This window comes from Paramormyrops kingsleyae, chromosome 8, assembly GCF_048594095.1.
Source record: "Paramormyrops kingsleyae isolate MSU_618 chromosome 8, PKINGS_0.4, whole genome shotgun sequence".
Taxonomy (NCBI): Eukaryota; Metazoa; Chordata; class Actinopteri; order Osteoglossiformes; family Mormyridae; genus Paramormyrops; species Paramormyrops kingsleyae.
Window position 1 is genome coordinate 16589538 of NC_132804.1, and position 19418 is coordinate 16608955.

The 19418-nt window shown below is 46.3% G+C and overlaps 1 protein-coding gene across 1 annotated transcript; it reads left to right on the plus strand.

The window, feature by feature from the left end:
- Positions 1 to 3414: 3414 nt before the first annotated feature.
- On the plus strand, positions 3415 to 19366 carry smarcc2 (SWI/SNF related BAF chromatin remodeling complex subunit C2). Its single transcript, XM_023831456.2, has 26 exons — positions 3415 to 3568; positions 5675 to 5794; positions 6335 to 6420; positions 8162 to 8243; positions 8327 to 8419; positions 8529 to 8598; positions 8749 to 8818; positions 9738 to 9813; positions 9886 to 10130; positions 10496 to 10620; positions 10747 to 10806; positions 11298 to 11335; positions 11466 to 11596; positions 11863 to 11934; positions 12039 to 12152; positions 12245 to 12398; positions 12573 to 12689; positions 13162 to 13224; positions 13364 to 13622; positions 14022 to 14183; positions 14290 to 14351; positions 14956 to 15076; positions 15191 to 15354; positions 15505 to 15639; positions 15723 to 16107; positions 16507 to 19366. The coding sequence occupies exons 1-26, from the start codon at positions 3458 to 3460 to the stop codon at positions 16569 to 16571; spliced, it is 3180 nt and encodes a 1059-aa protein (XP_023687224.1). The 5' UTR covers positions 3415 to 3457; the 3' UTR covers positions 16572 to 19366.
- The last annotated feature ends 52 nt before the right edge of the window (positions 19367 to 19418 follow it).

The window sequence follows — 19418 nt, forward strand, 5'->3', positions numbered from 1 at the left end:
TTGCATTACATATCTAAAATTACCACAGTCAACTAAATAACATCGCAAATTAGTTATCTCAAGTTACGATTACAGTAAATAAACGTACAGAGAATTTTAGTTATATATCATTATTTTCTATTTTTTAAGTAGCCTATACATTTCTTGTTCACAACCATCTCTCACATCATTACAGTACATCAGTATAAATAATCTTTACAGTAGTGGGTTTATAAGCCTTTCCAAATCGAACTAAACCGACAGCGTAACGATATTCATGGTCACTTTGATGTCGCATTTCATTTAGGCCTGCCCAGTATTCCTACATTAATACCAGCTATGTTTTTAGTATTGATCTGTGATTTTTATTATAAAGCTGAACTGTGTTTAATCTAAAAGCCAAGAGCAGCATGTATTAAGCCCTTCTCCCGGTCCGTTTTTATTTATTTATTTTAAATAACGATCATATAACTCAGGCTCGTCTTATAATAATTGCGAACAATCTATTTTCCTTTTTGAATTACATGATCCTTCTCTTCCGTACTACCAAGTTGTAATTTCCCACATATTAATGGTTATCCTATTCAATAAAACCATCAACGCGGTATTTAAACAGAAGACAACTTAAATAAAATAGTAAAACTGGTGCATCTTAACCCACAGACTAAATCCACGGTAGTGCTCATTACTCAGGGTCTCGCGCGTAAATGAAATGCACGGATGTGCAGGGGGAAAGGCATCATACATATCATCATATCATATATAGTCTGTACTAAAATGTGTCCACAAATTTCTTTAAAAATGATGTCTTCAAGGAAATAAATTATTGCAAAATATGCATTGCATTTGGTGAGAACTCAGCACTGATAATAAAAACGTTAAATTATTGAGCCGGCCAATGCTACCAGGAACACCGAGTATTGCGTCCGTAAGGCCGCAGCACCTGTGTGAGTACTTACTATCCCTGTCTCAGCCTGAACTGTGCGTGGTGTACGCTACGTGATGCGATATGTCCACTCGTAACAAAAAGAGGAAACCCTATAAGTAAAAGGAGCAGCTAATGGCAATCTGGGCTGTTAGGCTTTGTTGAATGTTTTTCCAATGGGAGCACCCCCGCTCTCTCAGCACATTCTGGTTGAAAGTTAATTGGACCGGGAGAAGTCTGAGGCAGGATCGCTGGGGCCCATTAGCGATTCCTCCGTCGGCCGGTGGGCCGAGAGGATCACAGACTCACAAATAGGAGGATTACAATAATCAATAGCCTTCACTTACCTCCACACGCAGAGACACACAGACAAACACACATGCACGCACGCATACACACACACGCACAGCACACACAAAATAATTAGCGACCGTTTCACTCGCACCTTCACAAAGCATACAGACACACACGCGCACACGCACACACACATAATAAGGGGAACGGTTCTGTCTGGTCGAAAAGACGAATAAGAAAAAGGTCAGTGAGACGCAGAAATGGCAGGCTTTGTATGCGCGTAGTGCACACACTAACACACCCGTGTGCATGTTTGCAGATTACCGCACACGTCTGATAAAAATAGTGCTTTGGTGTTTGGTATAAATATAGGCTAAATTAAAGAAAAACTGTAATACTCTGTATTATTCTATAAATAAAAAAACACAATTAAAAAGTTAACGGAACATGATTTGGCCTACTTGTGCGCAATATTTAAAGACTACTCTGACTTTATTACAAAACATTAAATATATTCATTATATATTTCTTCAAACGTATAATATTATTTTTACATTTTTTAATAACCAAAGCAAAAAGCCTTATATGTTTTGGAAATCCACGGAAAATTGCATAAAATTCATGTTCCAGTGGCTGCGACAATTTTAAATACGGTGATCATGACAGTTGATTAAAAGCACTAGTCCTTTTGTACAGTTATTTAGGCCTACTATGATACTTTATTTGCGGTAATAGGGACAAACTAATTAGGCTTATTCTAAATTACACCAAGTCGGTATTTTCATAGAAGGACACGGCGATTTTGTTTTACATCATTTCATTTTTAAATAAATATATTTTTAATTTATTGTAGGTCCAACATAATTAATATTTTTCCTGTGTCTATAACAAATCGTTTCCCAGTTTAGCTTCACGCATGCGGTACTGTACGGCTTAATTTACATGAACGCGAGCGTCACCTCTTACGTATCGTACGGTTCTATTTAATTTGAAGGGTAATTTACATAAAATTACAGTTTATGGTTTGATGGGTAGGCTACTTGAGAAAATAACTATACAATTATAATTAGGCTTACAATTTATATAATTGCTATATAAGAATATAATAACTACTGTTACAGAACAAACATTACATTGGGGGGCTATTCTAGTAAAAATATTCTCAATTATCAAAACAATAAAACTAAATAATAATAATAGACAGTCCAGTCTTAGATGGTAGTTCATATGGCAGTTTATTAGAAACACACATATGATATAACAGTCCAGTAAATGGTGGTGGTCACAATTCAGACTTTCTATTTCCTAAAGAGTATTAATTGTTCTAGGGATCACAATGAGAAGCACTTGAGACTTCCGGCTTTGAGCGTGACGACGGCTCTGGCGCTGAAGCCTTCAGAATGTTCTAGACACTGGTGACCCCTGCTGTTTCCTTTATGTAAGCACTGCTCCAGATTCGGCTGCTCTGTGGATTGCGATGAACTACCGTTGCTTATCCCCCATATATGTATTTGAAAATGTACGTGGTATCTGATTATGTACCTATCTGCTCATTTACTTAGTTGCTTATAGGCTACTACTTGGAGAGCAACGCTGTAGACACGTTTGATGAACAACAGCCAAAAGCAGTGCAATTAAGACAGCTATTTGGGTATGGATAACCTAAATTTTGACAGGGCACTTATACAATGTATAGAATATAACCATATAATACAGACGTAACACACAGACGCAACCTCCCCTTTATTTATATTTAAAGGGGAAGTTGAATGAATTTAAGACACAGATATATGAAACCGCAGCATCAATAAACTGTAGGCAGTGTGGTTGTTTTTATGTTAAAACGATGGGGTTATTTCATACACAGCCACCAACGGTACATTTCTGTATTTTTTTAATGTTCGTGTGTGTGTGTGCATTTTTGCAAATGAAAGGTCTTACAAGCAAGAATCTAAAATTTACAATACCCCCCAAAAGAAACGCATGATATTTTTTTACTGGATTTTCATTCCTGATATTTTTAATTTCTCTATCGATGCATCAATACCAGTAAGCGCCGCGAAATCACGTATGCAATCACTGCTCCATTGTCAGGCATATTGGCTCAACCATGCGACCTAATCCGGCGGCATGCGGCTTCTGCCAATTGAGCCAAAATGGACGCAATTTCGCGTCCGGAGCAAACCCCAAGCGCCGCGGAGCTTACGAACGGCCACCAGAGGGCGAGCAAGGGCGTCTTTTCTTCATCTGCAGGCAAAGATGGCGGTGCGGAAGAAAGACGGCGGCCCGAACGTAAAATATTTCGAAGCTGCCGACACAATCTCACAGTTCGACAACGTCCGCATATGGTTGGGCAAGAATTACAAAAAGGTACTGCTTGTCTTTTTTCTTCTCTTTCTCCCCCCGCGAGCCCGTGTTATTTATGTAGACCCAACCGTATTGCAAATAAAGAAAGAAGAATGAGTGTTCAGCAGAAGGAGGAGGAGAGGAGGAGTGGGAGGGTGAACAGCGGCGTCTGCAGGGCTAGTCCAGCTGGTCCATGCACACAGCCCGAGATCCGGAGACAAAAGAGAAGATGCCGAGGAAGCGTCTGCGCAGATCGGCCGTGGGATGGGAAGGACCGGGGCTGGATGGCCCCGCGGAGCCGGCGATCATGAGGCATCTGACAGGATTAAACCTCAGTGCATGTCCTAGCATTGTGTTTATTGCGTTTCAGTCTGGCACAAAGCAATTCTGCTGTGCTCGAATGCAAAGATGCACATGCAGCAAGCACCGCACATAGACGTGCATGGCTATATAGATCGACTCGGCTTCTCGCTCCCTCTTCACTGTCAACTGTTGAATATTCATTGTGTAGAGCGTAGCATTTAGGGGGTTATCTGTGAAGCAGACGGCCAGGGGAGCCGCCCCCCTCCCGTCACACACACAAAGCAGCATATGGTCAGGGCTGTCAAAACATGTAACGCTTCGATCAGCGATGACACGGTGAGCATCGCACGGAACCAGGGCGAAAACCTGGGGTGTGCATCGTGGTTAGGCTGTCCCAATTGAGCTGCCCTGTGAGGGGATCAAACCTGGGCCCCAAATAAGCGAGCTCCGATAGACTAAAAGAAGTGTCATTTTAGGAACATCGTATTTTCTTCATTAATTAGTCAACCGTTTTATGCGTTAACATCTTAACACTCACGTTAAGTGTAATTGTATGCAGCGTTTCACCAGATCTTATGGTTTATTACATATGTACAGCACTGCAGAACTTTGACTGCTAAACAAAACGGTAATCAGTCTCATACGGTCCAGATTCGCTGTTTCTCATGCCTCATGGTGATGTGGAATTAACGATTGCTTGCCAGCATGGTAGGTCCCGCGAGAACACACCTATCTGCTGTTCATTAATCTAGTATAACTTTTTGTCATTAATTATCAGATTAATCACTAACACTTAACTTTTTTGAACCACAACTTCTAATATAACGAGATTGTATAGTGATTAGGTTTTTAGAACAAGAGCGCCATCTAGTAAACTCAGTTTCGCAGAAGTTCGATAAGGCATTCAATGCAGCCATGTGTTAATACGACATATGCTATTAATTTATTGTGCTGTAATGTATTGTGCATTTTCCTGGCAAGTTTACTTAATAATTTCAGTTAATCGATGTAGATCCCGGTTTATTTTGATTACCAAGTGTTTCTGCTGATATTAACTGTATTGATCTTCAAATGCTTGCTCCCTATGAAGGAATGTGACTTCTGAAGGGCATACCTGAAGTCTAAATACGTGATTACTGTGTAACTCAGCTCCATGCTTCTATTTTTTGAAGAGACTTCTGGGAGGAAAGAAGTAGGTTTTGAGGGAAATTTTTGATTAATATATTCAAAGTTTATATTTATGATAGAAACAAGGCAGAAAGATTTGTTTGAATACTCTGAACTGCATGTTCCAAAAAGTGATTGTGTGTGAAATCTGTTTTCAAATGTCAGACAGGCTTTCAATCGGCATTTCAGTCCCCGAGACAGGCTGTAATAATAGATCAGTAATCAGCTGTTCTGTCAGAGTTGTGATTATTTGCAGGAAATGTCATAATCAGTTTGCTTTTGTACCCAAACTGTCCTGCTCTGTCCTCCTGTAATGTCACTCTTTGGTTTTCTCAGTACCCTGTGAAGCACATAAATACATTTAAAAGTGCTTTAAACTGTCTGCTATTTTGCTTTTCACTTATGGTCCCTTTAAGGCAGGGGTGGCCAATCTTATCCGCAAAGGGCCGGTGTGTATGCAGGTTTTTGGGATAACCTGTAGTTCAGCTGTTCAAACCCAGGTGTGAGGACTCTTCAGCCAGTCAGTCCTCTAATTAGTAATCTAAATAGGGAGTTGCAGCGAAAACCCGCATACACACCGGCCCTTTGCGGGTAAGATTGGCCACCCCTGCTTTAAGGTGTCGATTTCATTTGACACCCAGCTCTCCTCCATCTTTGCAGTACATTCAGGCAGAGCCCCCAACCAACAAGTCTCTGTCCAGTCTGGTGGTGCAGCTGCTGCAGTTCCAGGAGGAGGTGTTTGGCCGGCATGTCAGCAACCCCCCGCTCACCAAGCTGCCGGTAACGTCACCCTAAATCACCCCAAACACACAGCTAATCTCCCTGTGATGCATTAAGATTCTCACTTCCACAGATGGTGCTCAGCCAATCTGAGGAACCTCGAGCTGAGCTGATCTGGACTGGATATCCAGGCAGTGTGTAAATCTTAAAGAGCAGTCGCTCACGGTCGCGGCGTGCAGCTACAGACCCAGATGTATTTACAGCTATATTAATCGATTTTACTTAATGCAGTGAGCATAACACTTAATTACCATTACTTAGTGTGGTTTCCCTCTTGTAAAGTTCAGTGGAATGATCCTTAATGGTACTTTAAAACCATGATTTATGGTTCCTTCAGAAGGTCATTTATGGCCTTTATGTCTGCCTGTATGGAAGTTTGATGCCTAAAGTGGACTCGTTTATCTCCGGTCTCCTCGTTGCACGGATCCACAGTGAGAACCTGAATGGAAAGTCGAGCGGGATACGTGGTGTTCAGGCATGGAGTCACGCTTAACACCTCCTGTGCCCAGTTTAACACCTTCTCTCTGTTTGCTTCCCCAGATTAAGTGCTTCCTGGACTTTAAGTCGGGCGGATCCCTCTGCCACATACTGGCTGCTGCCTACAAGTTCAAGAGTGACCAGGGCTGGTGAGTGGACCCACACGGGCCCTTAACCCCAGAACCCGACAAACGCAAAATGTCTTGATTTTTGCACCCATTAATCTCAGGCTTGTTATTCTGGATAGGTATAACGCACATACGTGAATCACATATCGTTGGAATCGAGAGAACTTACTTGATCCAGTCGTCTAAACTACAATATTGTGCACTAAAGTAGTCCAGAGTAATCCTGTGCATAATGAGGCATATATTTTACACATTTTCCACCAAAACGTACCCTTAATAATCCATGAAACTTTGATATTATTCACATTAGACAGAAAATTAAGCTCTGGGGAATTTTTTTTTATTTTATAATGAATTTATTATAAGCCTGTAAATAAGGGATTGAAAAAGACTCAGAAATGAGCTGGAGTTTTACTAGAAATAACAGCAAAACACAGCAGTCTTTTTATTAGGAAGAGAATTACTTGATATTTTCGTAATATTTATTCACAAAATGTTTGATGTCGAGCTCCATCAGAACAGTTGAAATGAACGTACCCATTATGTAATTGGAACACCTCCCACATGTAAATACAGTGACGTGGTACAGTGTTGGTTTGTTGTTTGAGGCTAAAATGCTGACTAAAAGTTAAATTTTTAAATTTCACTTTACGAATCATAGAATTTGGTGATCAGTGGTCATTGTTGACACACCACCATCCACAACAATGAAATGTGTCCTCTACATTTAACCCATATGTGACGTTGTGATCAGTGCTAGGGGGCGGTACCTTGCTCAGGGTACCTCAGTGGTGCCTTGCTAGTCTGGGATTCGAACCTGCAATCTTTCAATTACAAGTGCGCTTCCCGAACCATGAAACCATCACTGCCTGGTGGAAAATCAATACCGATAAACATTCAAGATTAGATTAAAATTGTGTGTTATGTGTGTTTATCCGGTGGATCGTAAACTAAGCATCAGATAACTTCCATATTGATGCAAAATCAAAGGTATTAATTTCTGCCTGGCACTAACCATGTATTCCGTCACAATACTAAACTATAACAAGGTCCCCAATGAAACCCCTGCATTCCCACATCACAGAGATTCTAATCTCAACATTTATTCGATTATTAGATTATATTTGTAGTGCCTGCAATTTTTTATAATAGATGAGACTAAAAACTGAGAAATTTCAGTAGGTGCAAGTAGTTTTTTTTCTCATGAAAAAGATAATATCGAGACTGTGTCAGTATTTACACATCAAATTATGATATATCTGAATTGCCCAGAATGTCCTGAAAACAAACCTATAAAGCACATGTGGGTAACTCATGGGTAACTCATGTACATAGCATGTAATAAGCCTAAAATCAAAGAGAGAAAAAAACCACTCAGAAAGGCACCTACTGGTTGTTGAGTAAAATAACCCAGAGCAGGGAGCTGCGGTTGCAGAAAAAGCACTAGGCACTAAAATGCAAGTACATCTGGACAAGTCTTTGACCACAGTGACAGTCACATGACCCATCCTCCCAGATAGACACCACTTTCACACACAAACATGGAAGAACTTTGTAGAAAGTTCTGGAAAACAGTTATAGTGGCTCTTGGTTTTCAAGTGAAAATTCATAGCAGTCTGTCTAGTTAAACTAATCAAGGTTGCTATTGAGCAAGAAGGTGCTCAAGATTCATGACATGTCCTGGCAGTCTGTAGGAGAACATGCGGAGAACACGGGGACATTGAACTGAGTCATACTTAACTGGTCCTTTACCCGTTTTCAGGAGGAGATTTGACTTCCAGAACCCCTCACGGATGGACCGCAATGTTGAGATGTTCATGACCATTGAGAAATCCCTGGTGCAGGTGAGGCCACGGCGCCACTGAAGCCATAGAAATTTCCGGGACCTGCTTTGAAAGTTAACGACTCGTGTTCCCCCTCTGGCCAGAATAACTGTCTCAGCCGGCCCATCATCTACCTCAGCGCCGATATAGAGCCCAAGCTGATGGGCAAACTGAAAGACATCATAAAGCGGCACCAGGTTCGGCGAGTTTCCGGACCATTCTACCTGCCCCCCCCCACCTGTCTGTCTTTGACCATGGAGTGCTAGTTTATGCTGTCGATTTCCACTCACGTTGTTCTCCCCATAGGGATCAGTGACAGAGGACAAGTCCACTAGCTCCCATGTTGTGGTTCCCATTCCTGCCAGCCTGGAAGAGGGTGAGGATGGCAAAATCTTGGAGAAAAGCCACCCGTGCCTGGGCTGCTTGTTTGACATCTGTGTGTTGGAATAGGTCAGCTGGAGAAAAGAATTGCACGCCTTCGTGAACGTGACAGAGTCATAACCAGTGTCTGTGTACCCTGTTACAGAGGAGTGGGTTCGACCGGTTATGAAGAGAGACAAGCAAGTGCTCCTTCATTGGGGTTACTCCCCCGACAGGTACGACCCAGGGTGGGGACAGGAGCACGGCTATAGGTTTAATAAAATGAGTCTGCTGTTTGTGTGACAGACCTCATTACACACCTCCCTCTGCTGTTTGTGTGACAGACCTCATTACACACCTCCCTCTGCTGTTTGTGTGACAGACCTCATTACACACCTCCCTCTGCTGTTTGTGTGACAGACCTCATTACACACCTCCCTCTGCTGTTTGTGTGACAGACCTCATTACACACCTCCCTCTGCTGTTTGTGTGACAGACCTCATTACACACCTCCCTCTGCTGTTTGTGTGACAGACCTCATTACACACCTCCCTCTGCTGTTTGTGTGACAGACCTCATTACACACCTCCCTTTGCTGTTTGTGTGACAGACCTCATTACACACCTCCCTCTGCTGTTTGTGTGACAGACCTCATTACACACCTCCCTCTGCTGTTTGTGTGACAGACCTCATTACACACCTACCTCTGCTGTTTTTATGACAGACCTCATTACACACCTCCCTCTGCTGTTTGTGTGACAGACCTCATTACACACCTCCCTCTGCTGTTTGTGTGACAGACCTCATTACACACCTCCCTCTGCTGTTTGTGTGACAGACCTCATTACACACCTCCCTCTGCTGTTTTTATGACAGACCTCATTACACACCTCCCTCTGCTGTTTGTGTGACAGACCTCATTACACACCTCCCTCTGCTGTTTTTGTGACAGACCTCATTACACACCTCCCTCTGCTGTTTTTGTGGCAGACCTCATTACACACCTCCCTCTGCTGTTTTTGTGACAGACCTCATTACACACCTCCCTTTGCTCTTTCTATGACAGACCTCACTGCACACCTCTCCCCTCTGCATCCCGCACATGTGCCCTCTGCATTTGCTAAAGGCTAAACCTGACTTTGCTCTGTCTGCCAGCTATGACACCTGGATTCCAGCCAGTGAGGTGGAGGCAGCTGTGGAGGACCCCCCCAGCCCAGAAAAGCCCCGAAAGGTGGGTGCGGACACCTGCCCAGAGCTGGCGGATACAGGGGTGACCCCTGATGTCACATATCCATGCTTGCAGGTACATGCCAAGTGGATCCTTGACCTGGATCATTTCAACGAGTGGATGACAGAGGAGGACTATGAGGTGGGCGAGGGCCTGCCGCGGAGGAAGAGGATTTCGGCCAAAACGCTCACCGACGAAGTGTCTCCTCCGGATGAACGCCGGGACCGGAAGCCGGGGAGCGCAAAGAAGAGGAAGCGCTCGCCCTCACCGTCCCCACCCCCGCCCCCACAGGAGAGCAAGAAAAAGAACACCAAGAAGGGGTACGCCACTAGGGGCGCTGTGACATGTCTTTATCCTGCGAATGAATTAGAATTAAGTGATCAGTGGTCATTGTTGACACACCACAGCATACAACAACGAAATGTGTCCTCTGCATTTAACCCATATGTGACATTGTGACATAGCAGGGGGCAGCTAATTCAGCGCCCGGGGAGCAGTGCTTGGGGGCGGTACCTTGCTCAGGGTACCTCAGTGGTGCCTTGCTGGTCGGGGATTTGAACCTGCAATCTTTCAATTATAAGTGCGCTTCCCTAACAATTAAGCCACCACTACCCACTTCTGGGTGTAACTTCTTATGATTTGTGTGTGTGTGTGTCTGTGTGTGTGTGTGTGTGTGGTACTGTAGACCCACCACTCCCTACACCAAGCCGAAGCGCGGGCACCGCGAGGAGGAACAGGAGGACCTGACCAAGGAGCTGGATGAGCCCTCACCAGTGCCAGCTGTGGAAGAGGTCACGCTGCCTAAAAATGGTGTGCACCCCCCCCCCCCCCCCCCCGCTGTCTGTATCACCATGGCGACAGCTCTGGGCAGTTTGCTTGTGGTGTGCGTTCAACTGATGTTGGCATGACCTTGACGTGTTCCTGTCCTCCTTACAGTGAACACTAAGAAAGACTCCGAGGCGACTCCAGTGAAGGGAGGGACCATGACAGACCTGGGTGAGCTGCTCATGTGTCTGTTGTGTCACTGCTCTGTCTCACTGTGTTTTTTCTCAGCCCCCCCCCCCCCTTAAAAAAAAAAAACGCCACCAAACAAAGCCCGATTCACTGTAAAACCTTTTATCCAAGCTAATGGCCCACATGGTGGTGAAGTGGTTAGCACTGATATCTCACACCTCTGGGACTGGGGTTCGAATCTCTGTCCTGGTTGTGGAGTTTGTGTGGCGTTTGTATGTTCTCCTGTGTGTCTTTGTGGGTGTTCTTCTAAGTTTCCTTCCAAATTCCAAAAACATGCTAATTCTGCTAAATTATCCATAGGTATGAATGGTGTGTGTGAATGGTGTGTGTGAATGGTGTGTGTGCCCTGCTCTGTACCCTTTGCTTCTGGGATAGGCTCCGGATCCTTGGCATAGGACAAGCGAATGGGAATAGAAAACGGACTCAGCAAACGTTAAATAAATCCAATTCGGTCTTGTGTGTTTTTCCAACAGATGAGCAAGAGGACGAGTCCATGGATACGGTTGGGAAGGTGAGGAGCAGGAACTTGAGGAACTTGGAGGGGTGGTGTTTGCCTCACTGCAGCTGCCACCATTTTTAAAAACACACGGCACCCACGTCTTTAACCACCACGTGCCGCTGACGGCCGTGCGCGCTTTCAGGAGGAAGAGGAGGGCTCCCCCAGTGTGAAGGGCGAGCCAGTGAAGGGCTCCGACCTCCACGAGGATAACGTGACAGAGCAGACCCACCACATCATCATTCCCAGCTATGCCGCCTGGTTCGACTACAACAGGTGGGCGATCAACCTCATATTTCTTACGTCACTGCGGCTTGAGCCCTGACACGTCATGCTAGTAGCAGAATGTGCCCGTTAGCCGTGCTGTCGAGGCTGCGGCACTTCCTGCAAGATGCAGCACCAGCGTGACGTGCTGCACTTCCTGATTCTGAACTACTTCTGGAAGGCATTGCTCTGGAAGGGAGCCCCATCCCTCCGCAGGAACTCGACAAAGTGAACTCCCTCATCTTCTCCACCCCCACCTTTTTCCCTCTTCTTTCCAGTGTTCATGCCATTGAACGCAGAGCTCTCCCAGAATTCTTCAACGGCAAAAATAAGTCCAAGACCCCTGAAATGTGAGTTGTGTCTCGCAAATGGAGATGCGTACATGTGACTTTTCCTGTTAGGAGTGACCCACAAACCCATCCACCGACTTGATTTTTTTTTTCTCTCCTTACAGTTACCTGGCCTACCGGAACTTCATGATAGACACATACCGCCTCAATCCCCAGGAATACTTGACCTCCACAGCCTGCCGGCGGAACCTGGCTGGAGATGTATGCGCCATCATGAGGTGCGAAGGGCCACAGCGCCAGAGGACAGCGGGGTTTTCATCTCCCGTCACCGCCTTTGAGTTTTGACCAGATCTGTATCTCTCTTCTTCAGGGTTCACGCCTTCCTGGAACAGTGGGGCCTGATCAACTACCAGGTGGACGCCGAGAGCCGGCCGACCCCCATGGGCCCCCCTCCCACGTCCCACTTTCACGTCCTGGCCGACACACCCTCCAGCCTGGTTCCCTTACAGCCCAAAGCCTCACAGGTACCTGTCAGAAGGTGAAGGTTGTTTCTTATTTGGCGGCCTGAATGATCCTGTGCCGTGTAAAAAAAAGGGCCTCATGAATTTAATGTTGAAGTTAAACTTGGGTGCTATTGTTTGGGAACCTGGATGTGTGAAGCTTAGTGTCCCCCTGGTGTCCTGGCTCCCCTGTCCCAGGCACCAACCTCTCAGCAGCTGCTGTCCTTCCCAGAGAAGGTGAAGGAGAAGCCGGTAGATCTGCAGAACTTTGGCCTGAGGACCGACATGTACAGCAAGAAAAGTGGGCCGTCCAAGGTATGGAGAGGGAGGGAGACAGAGAGAGGGAAGGGGGGTGGACAGGCAAAGATGGGGGGAAGGGGGGAGCAAGAGAACGGGGGGTGGGCGGTGGACATATGTATGGCTTAAAACTACAAACTATCGATGTCAGCCATGTGGAAACTGTGAACTGGAAACTGAAAAGTAGCCCGGCAGCTTCCTGCAATGTTTGCAGTGCCGTCCTTTCCAGTGAAGATGGCTAAAGAGCATCATTTAATACAACATATTCAATTAGGCACTTGCAGAGACATCATAATGAGGAATACTGCGAAATCACAAGGCTTACTTAGGCGAAGAATGTACTGACGTCTACTGTATGTGTATCAATATTTAAATATTTATTAAACGATTGGGTCTGGACTTAGCAGATATAAATATTGAATGGATCGGTTCATCCCCAGTAGTGATGCCCGGCCGTCTTACCCTGCGTCTTCTGTGTCTTTGGTGACAGAGTAAAAGTGCAGCCAGCACCACCAGGGAATGGACTGAGCAGGAAACGCTGCTGCTGCTGGAGGCGAGACACCGTCTCTACACCTTCATCACCTCCTCTTCCTCATCAATTCCTCCATTTTTCCATCCGTGGTTTTCTTCCATGTGACCATCTACTGGTGGTCTACATACATCTTTTTGACCTCTTTCCCTCGCATCTCCAGGCCCTGGAGATGTACAAGGACGACTGGAACAAGGTGTCGGAGCACGTGGGCAGCCGCACGCAGGACGAGTGCATCCTGCACTTCCTGCGGCTGCCCATCGAGGACCCGTACCTGGAGGACAGCTCCTCCTCGCTGGGCCCACTGGCCTTCCAACCCGTCCCCTTCAGCCAGGCTGGCAACCCCGTCATGAGCACGGTGGCCTTCCTGGCCTCTGTGGTGGACCCGCGCGTGGCCTCGGCGGCGGCCAAGTCCGCCCTGGGTGAGAAGGCCACCTTCCCGGGGAGGACCCTGGGAGGGAGGGACAGCAGCGGGCATTTAGACCGGGCAGGGAAGGTTTGCCAGTCAGGCTGGGCTCATGGTCGGGTTTGGGGTGAGGGTACCGGAAAGGTAAAAGCGGTTAATTTAACCAGGATAATCAGATAATCAGCGGCATTTCTGTGAGGCCACAGCTGCGGTTGTGAATAAAATGCCGTAAGTTCTTTCGAACCTTGATCTGCTGTGATGTGTGACGTGAATGTAAGAGGGGATCTAATAGCGATCTGTCACCGGCACCAGGTGTCAGTGACAAGTGCGGAGGATTAGGTGCACATTCCCGTGGGAATGGGAGTGCCAGTAAAATGGATCTCCGTCAGTGCTCACTGCCAGTCTGTCTCCGCAGAGGAGTTCTCGCGGATGAAGGAGGAGGTGCCGGCGGCTTTGGTGGAGGCGCACGTCAGGCGGGTGGAGGAGGCAGCTCGAGTCAGCGGGAGGCGGGACCCCCTGTTTGGCCTGGAGGGCAGCGGAATCGCTGGTACTGACCTGGAGGAGACGGAGAGGCCGGGTGAGGAAGGGGGCATGGCCCGGGGGGAGGGGGTACGCTGGTACTGTACGTGGGGGGTTTAGCTGGGATGCTCTCGGGACGCTGACACGAGGATTTCCCTTTGCAGAGGAGAGTGTCGAGGAGAACAAGAGTGAAGGGCAGCCCTCTGAGGAGAAGAGGGAGAGCAAGGTGTGTGAGTGTGTGTGTGCGTATACCTGTATGTGTGTGTGTGCGTATACCTGTATGTGTGTGTGTGCCTATACCTGTATGTGTGTGTGCCTATATCTGTATGTGTGTGTGTGCCTATACCTGTATGTGTGTGTGTGCGTATACCTGTATGTGTGTGTGTGCCTATACTGTACCTGTATGTGTGTGTGTGCCTATACCTGTATGTGTGTGTGTGCGTATACCTGTATGTGTGTGTGTGCCTATACCTGTATGTGTGTGTGTGCGTATACCTGTATGTGTGTGTGTGCCTATATCTGTATGTGTGTGTGTGCCTATACCTGTATGTGTGTGTGTGCGTATACCTGTATGTGTGTGTGTGCCTATACCTGTATGTGTGTGTGTGCGTATACCTGTATGTGTGTGTGTGCCTATATCTGTATGTGTGTGTGTGCCTATACCTGTATGTGTGTGTGTGCGTATACCTGTATGTGTGTGTGTGCGTATACCTGTATGTGTGTGCATATACCTGTATGTGTGTGTGTGCGTATACCTGTATGTGTGTGTGTGCGTATACCTGTATGTGTGCTGAGTTCCCTATTCCATGGCTCTCCCTGCTGTTTGACAGGAGAGCAAAGAATCCACTACAGATGATGAAGACAGGCAGGGGGAAAATGGGAAGAAGGAGGAAGAGAGAGAGAGGGATGAAGACGGGGACAGAGAGGGAGAGAAGGCCGACTCGGAGATGGGTAAGGACACGCGCGGCAGCACCCAGGCCACTTCGAGCTGCCGGGCAGAGCGGCAGAGGAGCCGCGATGGTGCTGATGTCATTATACCGCGTTGCGCCTCGCCTTTGCTTCCAGGTGACGGAGAGAAAGACAAGGAGGGCAAGGAGGGTACAGAAGAAGGCAGGAGAGACGGAGAGAGCGACGGGGAGAGGAAGGCTAAGGTGGAGCGGGATATCGGGGAGGGAAATCTGGCCACCGCCGCCGCATCTGCCCTAGCGGCCGCCGCTGTGAAAGCCAAGGTATGGAAGTCCTGGGACGGGGCAGGAGATTCAGGAGCGCCTTTAGTAAATGGGGGTCCCTCAAATCCAGCATCCATTGTTACAGTATACAGGGTTACTCTGATTGAAATGTACTTTTACTTTCGGAATGTAACTTTCTCTGTCCCCCAGCACCTCGCTGCCGTCGAGGAGCGCAAGATCAAGTCTCTGGTGGCCCTCCTGGTGGAGACTCAGATGAAGAAGCTGGAGATCAAGCTGAGGCACTTTGAGGAGTTGGAGACCATCATGGACAGAGAGAGGGAGGCGGTGAGTGTAGCGAGTGTGCCGGGCTGCGGAGGTGCAGGAGGAGGTGCAGGAGGAGGTGTGAATGTGTCTGTGCCTCGCTCTAGCTGGAGTATCAGCGTCAGCAGCTCCTGGCCGACCGGCAGTCCTTCCACATGGAGCAGCTCAAGTATGCAGAGATGAGAGCACGTCAACAGCACTTCCAGCAGATCCAGCACCAGCAGCACAGCCAGACCCCCCCACAGCATCCCACATCTACCCCGCTGGCCCCCCCTCAAGGCCTGCCCAGCTCTCAGCCTGCCCCTGGCACCCCCGGTCCCCCGCCTGCTCCTAGCCCGGCACCGTCTTCGTCCGTCAACAACCCCCAGTCTGGACCCTACTCCGGCCAGCCGCAGGAGCCCCAGGCCCCCCCAGCCCAGCACATCTCCCCCCCAGTCCCTCCCAGTCAGCCCCCGTTACCCCAGTCTGCAGCAGCCCCTTTTTCAGTCCATGGTAAGTCTTTCCATCTCACTCTTTGTGCTGCTGTTTGATAGTGCTGCATGTTGCTACCTCTGACAGCTGTTATTTACAGACAAGAAACAGGGCTGCCTGCTTAAAATACCTTTAATATTGTGCACTTGCTTCTGTAATATTTTAAATTCTCTTAGCATCAGGGATGTTGCCCATAATCATAGACAAATCAGTCGAATCAATAGAGCTATTACACAGTCATGATCAAATCAGTCAAATCATTCGAATCAGTAGAGCTGTTACACAGTCATAGTCAAATCAGTACAGCTGTTACATAGTCATGGTCAAATCAGTCAGATCAGTAGAGTTATAAAAGCTGTTTGTCTTTCTGTATTAAAACACATTATTTCTTCCACCTTTTGCTCTCTGTCTGTATACTAGAGCCAGGTGCCCCCCTGCCCCCTGAGGCTCTTCACTCTTCTGCCCCAGTTCTCCCACCCCAGTGAAGAAAGAGAGAGAGACAGAGCGAAAGAAAGGGAGAGAGGAAAAGAAGTCTCCATGGACTGAAGAGCACAACTTCGAATTAGGTGTTTGATCTGTTTGTTCTGAAAAGCAAATGAAAGAAAATTTCAGAAGCAAAACTTCAAATCTGAACATGTAAAAGTGTAAAAGCCCAGGAATGTGAGGTGTCCGGTTTTTAGCATGTAAATTCACCCACTTCTCCCTCTTGCCGTCAGACAGAAGGTGCGTATGAGCGTTGCCCCGCACAGAGTACCTGTCACATGAAAGGGTCCCAAGGTAAACCCTCGTTCTGCACAAAATGGCCGTTTGTGGGCTTTCGGTCTTTCAAAGCGGCACCCCTGCCCTTCTCTCTCTCCAGGGTCTCTCTTAATGGGCCTCTCTGTCTGTCTGTCTGTCTGTCTATCTGTCTGTCTGTCTAACAGCTTGGTGGAAGACTAGTTAAAATCAATACAAAGATGCAGCCTCGAAATGATCATCATAGAGGTATATACAGTACAGTCGTTGTATAGTATAGTAGATTGTGGGTCATATATTATTTGGTTTTATAGGGAATGGGAGGGGGGTTAGGGCTGGAGGTGTGTGGAACAGCTGTCCTGAACTTGTTTAGAGTAGAAGGGAAGGGAGAGTTAATAGCACTTTGATAACGTTAACATTTCCGAATACTTTTACATTTTTCCAACATGTTTTTAACGTTGCTATTATTGTTTCTGTTGAAATTATTTTTTTGAACTTAATTCACTTTGAAAAGCACTTAATGCTAATAATAATCATCATAATAAGAGTGATAATTGTATCATTATAATTATGTTTTTTTATTGTTGAAGTAAAGCACTTAACCCAAATTGTTTTTGTAAAGAATGTCACATAGTGAGGGGGCAGTTACTGCAGGATTCCCATTGGACAGATTTTTCCAAAAGCAAGATTTCCATTGGACAGCCTGTTCCAAAGCAAGATTTTTATTGGATAGATCTATTCAAAAGCAAGGTCTCCATTGGACAGCCTGTTCCAGGAACAAGGTATTTGTTGGATAGATCTATTCAAAAGTAAGGTTTCCATTGGACAGCCTTCTCTGTTTATGCCAGCCTGAAAAAGTCATCCTAAACTTGGGATGCTCTTGTACACTATGGTCTGTGTTGCTTTGACCAGTTTTACTTGAATATTGGATGATTTTTACAATGAAGATGCATGACTGCAACAAAATGTTTTGGAAAGTTTTCAGTTGCTCTGAAGCCTCACAAGTTGACTTGTCCCTTTACTGTCGCAGTTGAGTCTTGGTTTGGCTTGACTTTTCCGATAAATTTAGTAGTATTAACTTAAACCTGGGTGTCTATCTGCTTGATATAGTGCCAAACACTTTATTATGAAACCTCTTACAGTGTGAGTATGTCAGTGTTGTCCATACTTTTACAATCAGCACGGGAGACGGTGCCAGACTCCGAGTTCGACTCCATGTTTTATCATATACTTAAGTGTTCAGGAAGGGAAACTGCTGTTGTTAATTACATGTGATGGGTGTAGCCAAGTGAAGCTGAATGCCTATGTGTCTCTGTGAATGTGGGATCAGCAAACAGGAAATGCTGATTTGGGACGGAAAGGCTCTGTGATGGAATCTGTCTGGCAGGCCTAAGAACTGGTTCCGTATATCCAAACAAGGCATTTCTATAAATTTCTTATACTCTGCATTGTATTCCTATTTTTATGTCACTGACAGTTACTGGGCCTTCTCTGTTGCCATGTTACTTGCTGTAATCTTTGTGTCCACCTGTCTTTTTGCTCCGGTTATAAGTAATCTCCGTACCTTGCCGCCGTTGAGTCCATTCCTTAGGGTGTGAGCCGTATGCAGCCGCACCTAGCTGGGTGATTCCCATCAGGTCCGCCTTGCTGCTTCACCAGTGCCATGGATCTGCTCCCAGGTCAGGACCCTTGTACCCTGGGATTCTGCCGTATAGTAGACTGGCTACGATTTGTGGCCTGACCTTTTGAAGGGGGTTGCTGGTGGTTTCAAAGACACGTGATGTTCTTCCTCTAGCGCTGAGCAGAAGTTCCACAGACATTTCCGACAAGGTTTCGGCAGTGACCTGATTCGCACAGTACTGATCCGTAGTCAGCGTGATTCGTCCATCCATTCCAAATATCGTCTGAAACGTCTCCTACCTCTAGGAGATGTTACTGAATGGCACCTTCCACGTCATTCATGAATCCTCTAGCCACAAGGAAACTCGGGTTTTCTCTAATTTATGTGGAAACTTAATGCCGATTCGTGCATCACGTAATAATCTTCTCAATTGGACTTCATGCCTTCAAACATCCACATCAAACTTCAGAATTGCGGTAAAACCCACTTGACCAGGGTGGCCGATGTAATATGAGAAGCCTGTGGACGTAACAGCCCGCCCCCACAGGACCCACCCGCTCGAGGCCTCATACCCGAAAACAACGCCAGTTCTGCTTCTTCTGCTTCACACGTCGGCCTGTCAGTATTAAACAACCCCAAAAGACTGAAAGTGGTGGTCTCTGTGTTTCAACTGTAGATCTAGTGAAGATTTTGTGGCTGTGTTTATTTTCTATTTATTTTTTTTATGGTTAACCGTAAGAAAAATGGTTACAGTGATGATAGTATTGAATGATGCAGTTTGTCAAGCACAAATGCTGCACAGGTGTGTTAAATACTTTACCTGAATTTGTCATATCGTCACCGGAAACAAACGGGAAAAAAAAAAATCGAAAGGTCCTATTTACACATTTAAAAAAAACATGCAGATAAAAGTGATACAAAGTCTTGTGTTGTCTGTTCTTTTTACTATTTCCCTGGAGCTGAAACTATATGTCTC

What these genes read in the sequence shown, in the direction of transcription:
- smarcc2 (XM_023831456.2), top strand. Translation starts at nt 3,458, where the DNA reads ATGGCGGTGCGGAAGAAAGACGGCGGCCCGAACGTAAAATATTTCGAA. An exon ending in TGGGCAAGAATTACAAAAAG is followed by an intron (nt 3,569 to 5,674) that starts GTACTGCTTGTC and finishes CCATCTTTGCAG; the next exon opens with TACATTCAGGCAGAGCCCCC. An exon ending in CCCCGCTCACCAAGCTGCCG is followed by an intron (nt 5,795 to 6,334) that starts GTAACGTCACCC and finishes TTGCTTCCCCAG; the next exon opens with ATTAAGTGCTTCCTGGACTT.